The sequence below is a fragment of the Rhinoraja longicauda genome, chromosome 11 (assembly GCF_053455715.1).
Source record: "Rhinoraja longicauda isolate Sanriku21f chromosome 11, sRhiLon1.1, whole genome shotgun sequence".
Classification (NCBI taxonomy): Eukaryota; Metazoa; Chordata; class Chondrichthyes; order Rajiformes; family Arhynchobatidae; genus Rhinoraja; species Rhinoraja longicauda.
The window spans coordinates 41,512,977-41,526,556 of NC_135963.1; the positions used below are offsets into that span (position 1 = coordinate 41,512,977).

The following is a 13,580-nucleotide window of genomic DNA, read 5'->3' on the forward strand; positions in this document are numbered from 1 at the left end:
ATAAGAACATGAACTAAATAATGTAGACAAAATAATGCAGAGCAGCTGGACATGCCTGGCATGTGGACATTAGTGGGGGGAGAGAGAGAGAGGAAGTCCTGTCCAAGTCACCACCTGGAGCTGACTCCTTCACTCCAACCACTTAAATACTGAGCATTTATTCCCTGCACAGCCACATGGGAAAAAGGCAATGTGCTGTCGGCATAAATGTGGGCTGTTCAATTAGACTTGGTTGATTCTTCTTGCCTGTCTGCACACAGAAGAGAGAGTAATTAGAAAACAAGATTGTTTATAACTCAGGCCTGACTTTTTATTGGTGGCACGGTGCTTTTGCGGGAAACCACTGGGTATCAACCATGCACCTGGCTGCAGGGAGAGGGGAATGAATCCTCAATGATGCACAAAGAATAGTCCATCACGGGTACCGACCTCCCCACCATGGAAGGGATCTACAAGAGTCGCTGCCTCAAAAAGACAGCCAGCATTATCAGAGACCCACACCACCCCGTGGGTGTGACCCAGCCAGAGACCCACACCACCCTGTGGGTGTGACCCAGCCAGAGACCCACACCACCCTGTGGGTGTGACCCAGCCAGAGACCCACACCACCCTGTGGGTGTGACCCAGCCAGAGACCCACACCACCCTGGCCACACACTCATTTCACTCCTGCCACCAGGAAGAAGGTATAGGAGCCTGAAAACTAATGTCCAGGTTCAGGAGCAGGTTCATCTCTACAAGGGGCGGCACGGTAGCGCAGCGGTAGAGTTGCTGCTTTACAGCGAATGCAGCGCCGGAGACTCAGGTTCGATCCTGACTACGGGTGCTGCACTGTAAGGAGTTTGTACGTTCTCCCCGTGACCTGCGTGGGTTTTCTCCGAGATCTTCGGTTTCCTCCCACACTCCAAAGACGTACAGGTATGTAGGTTAATTGGCTGGGTAAAATGTTTAAAAAAATTGTCCCTAGTGGGTGTAGGATAGTGTTAATGTACGGGGATCGCTGGGCGGCACGGACTTGGTGGGCCGAAAAGGCCTGTTTCCGGCTGTATATATATGATATGATATGATATGATAAGCAACAGGCTATTAAGCACTACAATCTCCAAATAAGCTCTGAACTACATAGGCTTGGGGGCATTAATTTTGTCTTTGCACTATTATTCCTTGTTGTTTTTTTAATATATATTTTCTGAACTTTCTTTGTTGATTATGGTGTTTACAGAGTACTCTGTTTACGTATCTGTTGTGCTGCTGCAAGTAGGAATTTTGTTGTACCGTTTTGGCACATATGACACGGCAACAATCTGGCCTCTTGGTTCTTGGCATTCTGACAGGCTCCAGATCAGCAATACAGCGCATGGATGCTGGGCTTGAGCTGTGGGAACAACTCTCAGTCGCAGGCTACGACTGGTAACTTGATGCTTGTGCAGGGACCTCGCTCCTGATGTCAGGCAGTCTTTAAGCTGTGCCAATATCTAGGTCATAGAGTCAAAGAGTAACCCAGCGTGGAAAAAAGGCCCTTCGGCCCAACTTGTCCACACTGATCAACATGTCCCATCTGCACTAGTCCCACCTATACCTCCATTTAGCCGATATCCCTCTAATCCTGTCCTATGCATCTAGGTGTGTGGCCATTGCTGTGTGTACCCAGTGACGACTGGGCCAATTGAAGCTTGCCGCCATTCTGTGCAGCTCAGACACAATCTAATGGGGAAGTGGAATCCATCACGTTCCTGAATGGCCTCTTCCCATTCCCATATCCTGCATATCTAAAGACTAGCCATTTCATTCCAGCGTGACTCCAGACATTTGTCACTCATTGTGCTCCTTTCCGTCCACATCCCACCATCACCCCTCCCCACAGAGATCAAGAACATGACCTTTGAGGAGCTTGCACTGAAGCATCCGAAGCTGGCAATAGAGGAGCTGAGCAAGAACTTTCATCGATATTACAAGAAGTTGGTTCTACTTGGTATGTATGGGTATTGTTAATAGTAATTCTCTGGGCACTTGCCCTCCAATCCCATCCAACACTTTTGTTTAGTGCTTCTATTAACATCACTGTGTTGTCCAAGGAAGAGATAGAGTTAGAGAAAAACCTTTTTTACCAACAATTCATTTGAACACCGCACTATTGTGGATTCTCTTTAAACAACATTGCAGCTAATCAGGTGTTTTATGCATTATACCACATTATGGCAATGATATAAGCAGTCCACTTACAATCTGGACCACAACAAAGTCTATTTAAACATGACAACTCAACAACAAAACACTACGGTAGCAACAGAAGCTGGGTGGTGTTAAGTGGGGATTCTGTAATCTAATTGGAAAAGAAAGTGAAGAGTGGAACTGAATAAGGAGAGTGGTGCCTGATGGGAACAGTGCGATGGGAGGGGCGAGCAGCCGGGGGGGGGGGGGGGGGGGGGGGAAGAGAGAGAGAGAGAGAGAGAGAGAGAGAGAGAGAGAGAGAGAGAGAGAGAGAGAGAGAGAGAGAGAGAGAAAATAAATAAAATAAATAAAATAATCCAGTGGGAAGAGTGTGTGGAGGCTGAGAAGGGGCTGGATGAGGGGCATGTGTGAGATAGTCAAAATAATCGGAGGAGAGAAAAAAACGTCAGAGTTACTTGAAACTGGAGAAGTCAGTGTTGATGCCATTGGATTGTAGACTATTACGTGGAATATGAGGTGCTGTTCCTTTCACCCTCCATTTGACCTCACCCTGGCAATGGAGGAGGCTGAGATGGACATGCAGATGTGGCAATGGGAAGGGGGGTGATAACCGAGAGAACGAATGGCCACATCTGGCCAAGTGCCCTGCAAAACAGCTACAGCGACTGCAGGTGGCCTCACCAGCATGGAAGAGGCCATAGAGAGAGCACAGAGAGAATGCAATGGACATGGTTGGAGGAGATGCAGGTGATTCTCTCTCACCTTCAAAAGCTTCTTTGTTTCACCTTCTCTGGTTCCTAACTAATTCTTTCTATCTTAGATCTGGTGAAAGGTCCCAGATCTAAAAAGTTAATTGTCTTTTAACCATTGCCTAACCTGTAAGGTGTTTCCAGTACTTTCTGATTTTAATTCAGATTTCCAGCATCTACAATATAACAAACTGAGACTATTTACACATTGAACTTCAGCAGAATTTTTAAAAACGTAACAAAATTGCGACCAAGAGTCCATTTACCCTTGGACTGCAAAAGTCTATTTATGCACAGAAATAAAGGAAACAATTAAATTACACATTTGACTGCAGCAGGATTTATTTAAACACAGCCATTACATCAAAAGCAGGCTGCAATCACACACTGAATTATAGAAAAATCTATCTAATCTGCTCATGACATGAAGGTGCAGTTAAATACAGGAAATATTGTTAACTTATGTTTTTGCAGGAGAATTGACTTAAACAAATCACCATAGGTTCTTGTAAAGATTGCTATTCAGCAATCCAGTCCACATACCTCTTGCACTACCAAAGACTTCACTCAAGATCACCTGATAGGAGAGACTATTAAAACAACAGACTTTATAAATAGGGCAGAGTGAAATATTTTAACACCACATACCTTGCATCCGGTCCATTTATTACAGAGACCATCTAAATAGATTGCCGCAAACATGACTTGTGATGAGTACAATAACAAATCCTCATGACAGCAAAAGGATTTTCTTCTCCAGCAAAAGGCAATGCGTGGAGGGCTGTTCTAGAATAGAAAATACCTGACATCAACCCCTGTAACTTAGAGCACTAGAGCATCAGTTACCAGTGATGGCAGAGTTATCACTGCAAAATCAGCCCCTTACATAAACGTATGCCCCATAGTTAACCATGCTTCAGTTCCTATAGCAGTCAGTTTCTTTTTGGTTTTAAGAGATACTGTACTGAAGTACAGGCCCTTCAGCCCGCCAAATCCATGCCGACCATTGATCACCCATTGATCACGGGTTCTATGTTATTCCGTCCTTTGATCCACTCTCTACACATTAGGGCAGTATACAGTGGCCAAATAACCGCACATCTTTGGGATGTGGGAGGAAACCAGAGTGCCTGGAGGAAACTCATGCGGTCACAGGACGAAAATGCAAACTCCACGCAGAGAGGTCAGGATCAACCGTGGGTCGCTGGCATTGTGAGGCACCAGCTCCAACAGCCACGTCGCTGTGCTGCCCCTGAATTCTATCTGGATCAAGTGATTGATGGATGGAATACTGGTTCAGGATTTAAGGATATCTGACATGGAGTTTGTTCACTCTACCATATACCTTCTAGCATCCACTATTCAGTGGAGCAGCGGTAGAGTTGCTGTCTTACAGCACCAGAGACCCGGGTTCGATCCTGACTACGGGTGCTGTCTGTGCGGAGTTTGTACCTTCTCTCTGTGACCGCGTGGGTTTTCTCTGGGTGTTCTAGTTTCCTCGCACTCTCCAAAAGACGTACAGGTTTGTAGGTTAATTGGCTAAGGAGAAATGGTCAAAAGGCAGAAAGAGCAAGATGCTGGCCTTCATGCTAAAATGCAATAGAATAATTGGGTGCTTGAAATTGGCAATGGCCTCCCAATGTGGGAAGCAGGATGGGGGCTGAGAGCAGCAAAGATGAGAGTGTTGCTTGGGAAGAATGCAGGCACTCTCTCCAATGGCAACTGGCCCCTTTATTCCGAGCAGTTACCCCTTCACCTGAAAGTCCTCCCCTTCTCCAGAAGCAGTGACCTCTCTTGGGAGCATAACGTCATTCAGCCGCTAAGCCTGCTCTGCCAGATCACGGGCAATCTGCATCTTGCTCATCTGCCCACAGTGCTAACAATAACAAGCAAGGCCTTAATTCTGTCTCCCTCTGCCTCTGTTCCCACAGGTCTGCTGGATAAAGAGATTTTGCGGGAGAATCTGTACACAAAGCTGAACGTGAAGCACATAAAAGTCGGGAACAAGATCTTAACAAGAGCCAAAGTAATTCCCAAGTAAGACAGCCTCACCACAGACATGACTCACTCAGGATGCCACAGATAGAGAGCAGGGCTGGGTACATGATCTACACTGGGAGTAGCGATCACAGCTGTGTTGTGGGCCTGCCCATGTTGTTTCTCAATGTAGCTCCCAAACCGTGGTCCATGCCAAGTTGATCCCTTGCCTTGAGTGCTGCGCAAAAGCAACCTCCTGTGAACTGACAACTCCATGTGAGTTTGGGGCAGGGTGACATAATACGATAAACTTGTACTGTTGTTGCTTAGTACAGAGTTTACACTGAACTGGGGCAGTGCGGACCTGCCTCAAGAGTGTTTGATGGAGACAGTGAAGAGGGAGTTTTACCCCCTATCCAATTAATCTATGTACAAATAAATTAATGTTGCCATTCTAGTGCCGGCAACCCTCTACAGTTGTGCACAAACACTACGCACACTTGCACATGTTCACTTAATCTACCAACTGAAGTGCAAAGTACTGCAGGAAGTCTGCACAATAATAATACACTGGAGACACACCACCAGCTCTCCGGAGAGCAAAACAGTGTTTACCACTGAAAGGTCTTTGACCTAACATATTTCCTGCATTTTGTACCTTTATGGACATCGTGCAGTGGTAGAGTTGCTGCCTTGCAGCGCCAGAGACCCAGGTTCCATCCTCACTACGGGTGCTGTCCATATGAAATTTGTACATTCTCCCTGTGACCGTGTGGGTTTTCTCCAGGTGCTCCAGTTTCCTCCCATACTCCAAAGACATCGAGGTTTGTAGGTTAATTGGTCAGTGCGGACTCATTGGGCCGAAGGGCCTGTTTTCCATGCGGTATCTCTAAACAAAACTAAACTAAATTTACCCACCACTGCCAGGATTTGGAGACTAACCCCAGAGGATTTTACAGTGGATTTTGACCATCTTTTAACTTTGACTTGCTGTGTGTCTTGGCAGGAAACTGACAGATGTGCTGACGGACGCAACGGGATTGCTTTTCTTCCAGAGGTTCCTGGAAGCCTATGATGCTGACTTTCCACTGCAGTTCTGGAAGGCAATAGAGAACCTCCAAAACATCACCTCTGCGAGCAAGAAACAACAATATATCAACTGGATTATTAAACAGTTCTTCAACAAGAACATCGATCCAGGTGGGTGCCACATAGAGGCTACAGCCAGAGAAATCCTTCCGAAACTCTTCCAGTATGTCCAGAGAACATTTGTATTTCTTAGGCACCTGGAAGTGCGTTATAGATAGGAGTCGAATCAAGGCATTTGGATGGGTTAAATACAGAACATCCTATTCTATAGATTGAGTCACCTTATAGAAATCAGTGGGATTTATATCTGGAATAATTTGACAGGCTAGAGTCTAATCAATGCTACATGCATTTTGTCAATGCGATACCATATACTTGATTGGTGCTTTATTGAGCATTTGGATTGTTTATATATAAAGTAACAGTAACTAGGGATTAAGTCAAGTCACAAGGTAAAGTTTTATTGAGTGGTTACAAAGTTTGTAATTCTCTACGGAGATATAATTTATTGAGAATTGGAGACTTTACAGAAGATTCTTCTGTGACTGAAAAAGGAAATTAAGGGCAGTACCAAATTGAACGAAACGGCATACAATATTGAAAGAATCTGGGACATTTTGAAAGATTTTAAGGAATCTTATAAGCCAATAAATAATAACTAAAATGATAATGGGAGAAATTCTGACAATAAACTCGCAAGAAACATTAAACAGGAAGAAGGTGTATTTATATTGAACTCGAGCGCAGTTAAAATGTTGGTCTCCGTAGACACAGAGTGGGGAATTAAATGGAAAGAGACTTTGGAAAATATTTTCTATGGTGGCAGACTGAAAACAATGACTAATATCAGAAAACAGGAGCAGAAGGGAGGAACTTAAAATAATCATAATCACAAGGGAAAGGGTACCAGGCAAACTGATGGGACGGAAGCTGGAGAGGTCCCATGGGCCTGATGGCTTGTGTCCTAGGATCTTAAAAGTGACTGCAGTAATTTTCCAAAGTTCCGTAGATTCTGGAAAACTCCCAGCAGATCACAAACGCAGCAGCAGGGCAAAGGAGGAAAACGGAAGGCAGGAAACTGTTGTCTGGTTATAGCAGGGAAAATGGTGCAATCCATTATTCAGGAAGTAACAGCAGGACATTTAAACAAAAATAATGCTAACAACCAGAGCCAACAAGGCTTTATGGTGGGGAAGTCATGTTAGACAAGTTTATTGGAATACTTATTGAAATTAGAGGTGTATGGGCCACACGCAGGCAAGTGGAACTGGTGTAGATGGGACGTTGGTCGGTATGAGCAAGTTGGGCCAAAGGGCCTGTTTCCACACTCTGACTCTATGATTTTGAGGGTTTAACAAACAAGGGGAATCGGTAGAGGTAGTGGATTTCTAAATAACACATGATAAGGTGCCATTCAAATAATTTCCACGCATGGTTAAAGGTTATGGCTCAGTGGTAATACAATACCATGGACATGGGATTGGTTGAGTAACAGTAAACAGAGTTGTGACAAAGGGTTAGCAAGATGTCTGTTGCAAAGGAGTCAGCACTGGAACTTCCACTACTATTAGCAAAAAACATAAATAGTGGTGGGACTGCTGCTATTTACAATATACATTCATGACTTGGATGAAGGGATTAAAAGTACCATTAACAAATTTGCAGATGATACAAAGCTGTGTGGTAGTGTGAACTGTGAGGAAGGTGCTATGAGGTTGCAGGGTGGCTTGGACAGGTTGTGTGAGTGGGCGGATGCATGGCAGATGCAGTCTAATGTGGATAAGTGTGAGGTTATCCACTTTGGTGGTAAGAATAGGAAGGCAGAGTATTATCTGAATGGTGTCAAGTTAGGAAAATGGGACATACAATGAGATCTGGGTGTCCTAGTGTATCAGTTACTGAAAGGAAGCATGCAGGTACAGCAGGCAGTGAAGAAAGCCAATGGAATGTTGGCCTTCATAACAAGGGGCGTTGAGTATAGGAGCAAAGAGGTCCTTCTGCAGTTGTACAGGGCCCTAGTGAAACCGCACCTGGTGTACTGTGTGCAGTTTTGGTCTCCAAATTTGAGGAAGGATATTCTTGCATTGAGGGCGTGCAGCATAGGTTTACTAGGTTAATTCCCGGAATGGCGGGACTGTCATATGTTGAAAGACTGGAGCGACTAGGCTTGTATACACTGGAATTTAGAAGGATGAGAGGGGATCTTATCGAAACGTATAAGATCATTAAGGGGTTGGACACGTTAGAGGCAGGAAACATGTTCCCAATGTTGGGGGAGTCCAGAACAAGGGGCCACAGTTTAAGAATAAGGGGTAGGCCATTTAGAACTGAGATGAGGAAACACTTTTTCAGTCAGAGAGTTGTGAATCTGTGGAATTCTCTGCCTCAGAAGGCAGTGGAGGCCAATTCTCTGAATACATTCAAGAGAGAGCTAGATAGAGCTCTTAAGGATAGCGGAGTCAGGGGGTATGGGGAAAAGGCAGGAACGGGGTACTTATTGAGAATGATCAGCCATGATCACATTGAATGGCGATGCTGGCTCGAAGGGCCGAATGGCCTCCTCCTGCACCTATTGTCTATTGGGCCTATCCCATGGTTTAAGAGACAGTTAGACAGGTACATAGAAGGACAGGTTTGGAGGGATATGGACCAAGCGCAGGCAAGTGGGACTAGTGTAGCTGGGACTTTGTTGGCCGGTGTGGGCCTGTTTCCACATTGTATCACTCTATGCCTTCAGCTGCCAAGACCCTAAAGCTCCTTAAGTTGCTGACCCAAACTCTCAATTACTTTGCTTCTCTTCCACCCTTAAAATAACCTTTAAAACTCATCTCTGACCGAGGTCTTGTAAGAACATAAGAAATTGGAGCAAGATTTGGAACTCAGGCTTGCTGTAACATTCAATAGGTTCATCATTGATTATGCATCTTGTTTTCATTGTCAAACAATCACTATATCACTTGATTCCCTAACCGACACCATGCGGATCATCACCGGCTGCCTACACCGTACTCCAATGGATCTTCTGCCGGTGCACGCAGGTATCGCGCCCGCTAAGCTTCGCAGAGAGTTCTTCACTCATAGGCTGGTGTGCAAGGCCCCATCGGACGTCAAATATCCTCTGCACCACCTCGCCCAGGATTCACAGCAACTGGGACCTCAACGCCTGTCATCTCGTCACCCTTTCTCCCGTCATGCAGCGACCCTCTGTGGCTCCAGTTTCAACATACTGGGAGCATGGAGAACCAGCTGGGAACAGACTTTGCGACCTCCTCAATTCACTGTCGCACCGAACACCACAGCCCCACCCGGCTCGGACATGCCCCACAAACAGTGGGTCACCCTGAGCCGGCTCCGTACAGGGGTCGGCCGGTTCAACGCCAACATGCATCGTTGGGGGTTGCGATCATCAGCAGCCTGCGTGTGTGGAGCAGACCAGCAAACAGCGCAGCACGTCATTTTCGACTGCGCTGTCCTCCGCCCACCTGGTGGAGGGGTAGACCTCACGCCATTCGACAACAGCACATTGAACTGGCTACAGCGCCTGGAGGGCGTTACATAACTTCTGCTGCCTCAAACGCAAGAAGAAGAAGACTTGATTGCCTTCATGTGCAAGACTTCATTGGTCTCAGCCTGGAATATCCTCAGTGCTAGATAATAGCAGCCCTCTTGCTGGAGTAGGAATTTCCAGATTCACACAAGAGTTGTCAGTCTGAAGCAGCCTGCCTCTGTGCCTGGATAGCCCCCCTTCATACGTTGTGTTTGGTTCTACATGCACGTGTGAGGGGCTTCACGATAGGTTCTCTGAGCCTTGGTGGGCTGTACAATCACAGAAACTGTAGACAAGCCGGGCTGGGAAGTCACAAGGAGCAGTAGTTAGTGTAGATGGTAGCGGATGGTCAGCATGGACACAGTGGGCCAAAGGGCCTGTTTCTGTGAATACTTCTACCGCCATGTCACATGATGGTCTCCATCCAGACCTCTTTGTAGAATGGAGGACACAGGTTCTGCCACAAAAGTAAATGGTCAGTCATCCACTGTACATGGTGTTTATGGTGGGTCTTTCAAGACAGCCTCATCTTCTATGCCATGCTTACAATTGCCATTGGGTACCGCTGTTCATGTAGTGGGACCAGTGGAGCGAGAAACATCAGCATTAAGCTTTGTCAAGCAAGTGCCTTTTGCCAAAAAGTTACCAACAAGTGCCTGCATAAAGTGGCGAGAGTAGGGGGTATGTTTGCTGAATGCACGGATTAATTCCCATTTCATTCTTATGTTTCTCCCCACATCACAACCCCATCCCCGATCTCTCAGAGGACTTACTGCAGTGCGGTGCGCCAATCATCAAACAGATTCTGGAAGTGATTGATAGTGGAAAAACAATCACCATGAGCATGCTATTACAGGCTCAGTCAGCAGTTCAAAAAGCCATGCAGTCCTGGTCAGTATTGCGGATTTGCCATTTAGGGTCATCTGAAACATTTTGTGCTAGAGTGAGGAGGGGCATTGGATAACTGGAATGTGATGTTGTAACCAGTAATTCTGCTCAATTAGTTTTTGTAAGAAGAGTTCTAATTACAGTTATCTCTCCAGTTTCAAATCCTGAATACACCAACATATTCTTAATGCATAGTCTCAACCTGAAATGTCAATACCCTTTGTCTTCACAGATGCTGCCTGACCCATTTAGTTCCTCCAGTAGTTTATTTTTTGCTCCAGATTACAACTTCTGCAGTCTCATTTGTGTCCCTTAAACTCATTTTTCCTTCACCCAGTCAGCTGATCTAACTTTGCATATTGTGTAGGAAAACCCCAGCGGTATGAACTTTGATTTCCCTAACTTCAGATAGTTCCTCTGTCCCTCTCTTTCCCCTCCCCCTTCCCAGTTGGCCCACTGTCTTCCTGTCTCCAATGACATCCTATCTTTGTACCGGCACCTCCCCTGACATCAGTCTGAAGAAGGGTCTCGACCCGAAATGTCACCCATTCCTTCTCTCCTGAGATGCTGCCTGACCCGCTGAGTTACTCCCTCCAGCAGTTTGTGTCTACCTAACTTTGCATATTGATACAATTTATGTCTCCACCACAAACACCAGCAATGAGTTCCACCAGCAGGCAGAGCTGTGAAATTGGGTGCATACTGTATAATATCACTCACATTTCATCTGGCACTAAAGCCCATCGTCCTGGACCCATCAACTACAGGAAATGTGAAATAGAAACAAAGAATGATTAGTGAGGGTGTCAGTGGGTATGGGGTAGAAGACAGGAGAATGGGGTTGAGAGGGAAAGATAGATCAGCCGTGATTGCATGGTGGAGTGGACTTGATGGGCCCCAATGGCCCAATTCCACTCCTAGAGCTTATGAATGCTGGAAACATCAGCATCTGTGGAGACAGAAGCTGAGACGGTGTTTGAAGTTCAAGACCTTTTTTTATCAGATCAGGGAAATGTAGAAAAAAAGATGTTTCCAGTTGTAGAAAAAAGGGAGGGCTTGAGAGAACTGAGGCTGTAACTAGGAAAATGGACAGGGGAGTGCCAGTGGATGTAGTGTACCTTCGACAAGGTCCCACATAGGAGATTAGTGGGCAAGATGAGAGCACATGGTATTGGGGGTAGGGTACTGACATGGATAGAAAATTGGTTGGCAGACAAGAAACAAAGAGTAGGGATTAACGGGTCCCTTTCAGAATGGCAGGCAGCGACTAGTGGTAGGGCTCGGTGCTGGGACCGCAGCTATTTACAATATACATTCATGACTTGGATGAAGGGATTAAAAGTAACGTTAGCAAATTTGCAGATGACACAAAGCTGGGTGGCAATGTGAAGTGTGAGGAAGATGCAATGAGGTTGCAGGGTGACTTGGACAGGTTGTGTGAGTGGGCAGGTGCATGGCAGATGCAGTTTAATGTGGATAAATGTGAGCTTATCCACTTTGGTGGTATGAACAGGAAGGCAGATTATTATCTGAATGGTGTCAAGTTAGGAAAAGGGGAAGCACAACAAGATCTGGGTGTCCTAGTTCATCAGTCACTGAAAGGAAGCATGCAGGTACAGCAGGCAGTGAAGAAAGCCAATGGAATGTTGGCCTTCACAACAAGAGGATTTGAGTATTAGGAGCAAAGAGCTTCTTCTGCAGTTGTACAGGGCCCTAGTGAGACCACACCTGGAGTATTGTGTGCAGTTTTGGTCTCTAAACTTGAGGAAGGACATTCTTGCTATTGAGGGAGTGCAGCATAGGTTCACCAGGTTAATTCCCAGAATGGCGGGACTGTCGTATGTTGAAAGACTGGAGCGACTAGGCTTGTATACTCTGGAATTTGGGAGGATGAGAGGGGATCTTATTGAAACATATAAGATTATTAAGGGATTCGACACGCTGGAGACAGGAAACATGTTCCCGATGTTGGGGGAGTTCCGAACCAGGGGCCACAGTTTAAGAATAAGGGGTAGGCCATTTAGAACGGAGATGAGGAAAAACTTTTTCACTCAGAGAGTTGTGAATCTGTGGAATTCTCTGCCGCAAAAGGCAGTGGAGGCCAATTCTCTGGATGCTTTCAAGAAAGAGTAAGAGAGAGCTCTTAATGATAGCAGAGTCAAGGGATATGAGGAGAAGGCAGGGACAGGGTACTGATTGTGGATGATCAGCCATGATCACGGTGAATGGTGGTGCTGGCTCGAAGGGCTGAATGGCCTAATCCTGCACCTATTGTCTATTGTCTATTATTGTCTATAGAAAGGGACAAATGTTAGGACAATAAAATACATAATGCTTTTTGGTGGGGGTGGAGGGTTCAAATAAGGAAGACATACACCATGAATGGTAGGGAGTATTATGGAACAGATACCTTGAAATGTAAGTCCAAAGATCCCCGCTGGTGTCAGCACAGGTAGATTGAGTGTTGAAGAAAGGACACTGGGTGTTAGGTTTAGGCTCCATTTTATTATTGTTGCATGTTTTGAGATACAGTGAAAAGCTTTGTTTTGCATGTTATCCAAACAGATTAGATATACCATGCATAGTTATAATCTGTTCAAGCTCAGGTACAATAGATAGAACAAAGGGGAAGACATAGAATGCAGAATATAGACCTCAGCATTATAGCACATTGTATCACATCAATAGAATGTTTGTATTCATCAGCAGGGGCATAGAGTTAACTAGACCAAGTGGACCCGTTGGCCCCAAACCTCTCCTGCATTGGTGCAGCACCCTCTCCTCCCCCCTCCCCCCCTCCCCCCTCCTCCTTCCCCCCCTCCCCTCTCCCCCTCCCCATCCCCCTCCCTCTTCCCCTCCGTCCTCCCCCTCCTCACCCCCTTCCTCCTTCCCCCCTCCTCCCCTCCCCCTCCTCCCCTCCCCCTCCTCCCCTCCCCCTCCTCCCCTCCCCCTCCTCCCCTCCCCCCTACCCCCCTCACCCTCCCTTCCCCCTCCCCATCCCCCTTCCCACCAAATCCATCCCCCTCAACCCCCCCTTATCCTCCCTCCTCTCCCCTCCCTCCCCGTCCCTCCCTAGGAGATAGATTTAAACTTTAAAATGTGAATAACTTTAAAAACATAACACCGATTTCAATGATACTTCTTCCATTGGCACCAAAG

The 13,580-nt window shown here is 46.1% G+C and overlaps 1 protein-coding gene across 1 annotated transcript in view; it reads left to right on the forward strand.

The window, feature by feature from the left end:
• The window catches only part of rgsl1 (regulator of G protein signaling like 1), a 62,615-nt gene that overhangs the window by 28,665 nt on the left and 20,370 nt on the right, over positions 1 to 13,580 (forward strand). Inside the window, exons 11-14 of the mRNA XM_078407845.1 lie at positions 1,864 to 1,971; positions 4,852 to 4,957; positions 5,904 to 6,097; positions 10,298 to 10,424. Of these exons, the coding sequence (XP_078263971.1) occupies positions 1,864 to 1,971; positions 4,852 to 4,957; positions 5,904 to 6,097; positions 10,298 to 10,424 (535 nt within the window). The remainder of the gene's footprint in view (positions 1 to 1,863; positions 1,972 to 4,851; positions 4,958 to 5,903; positions 6,098 to 10,297; positions 10,425 to 13,580) is intronic.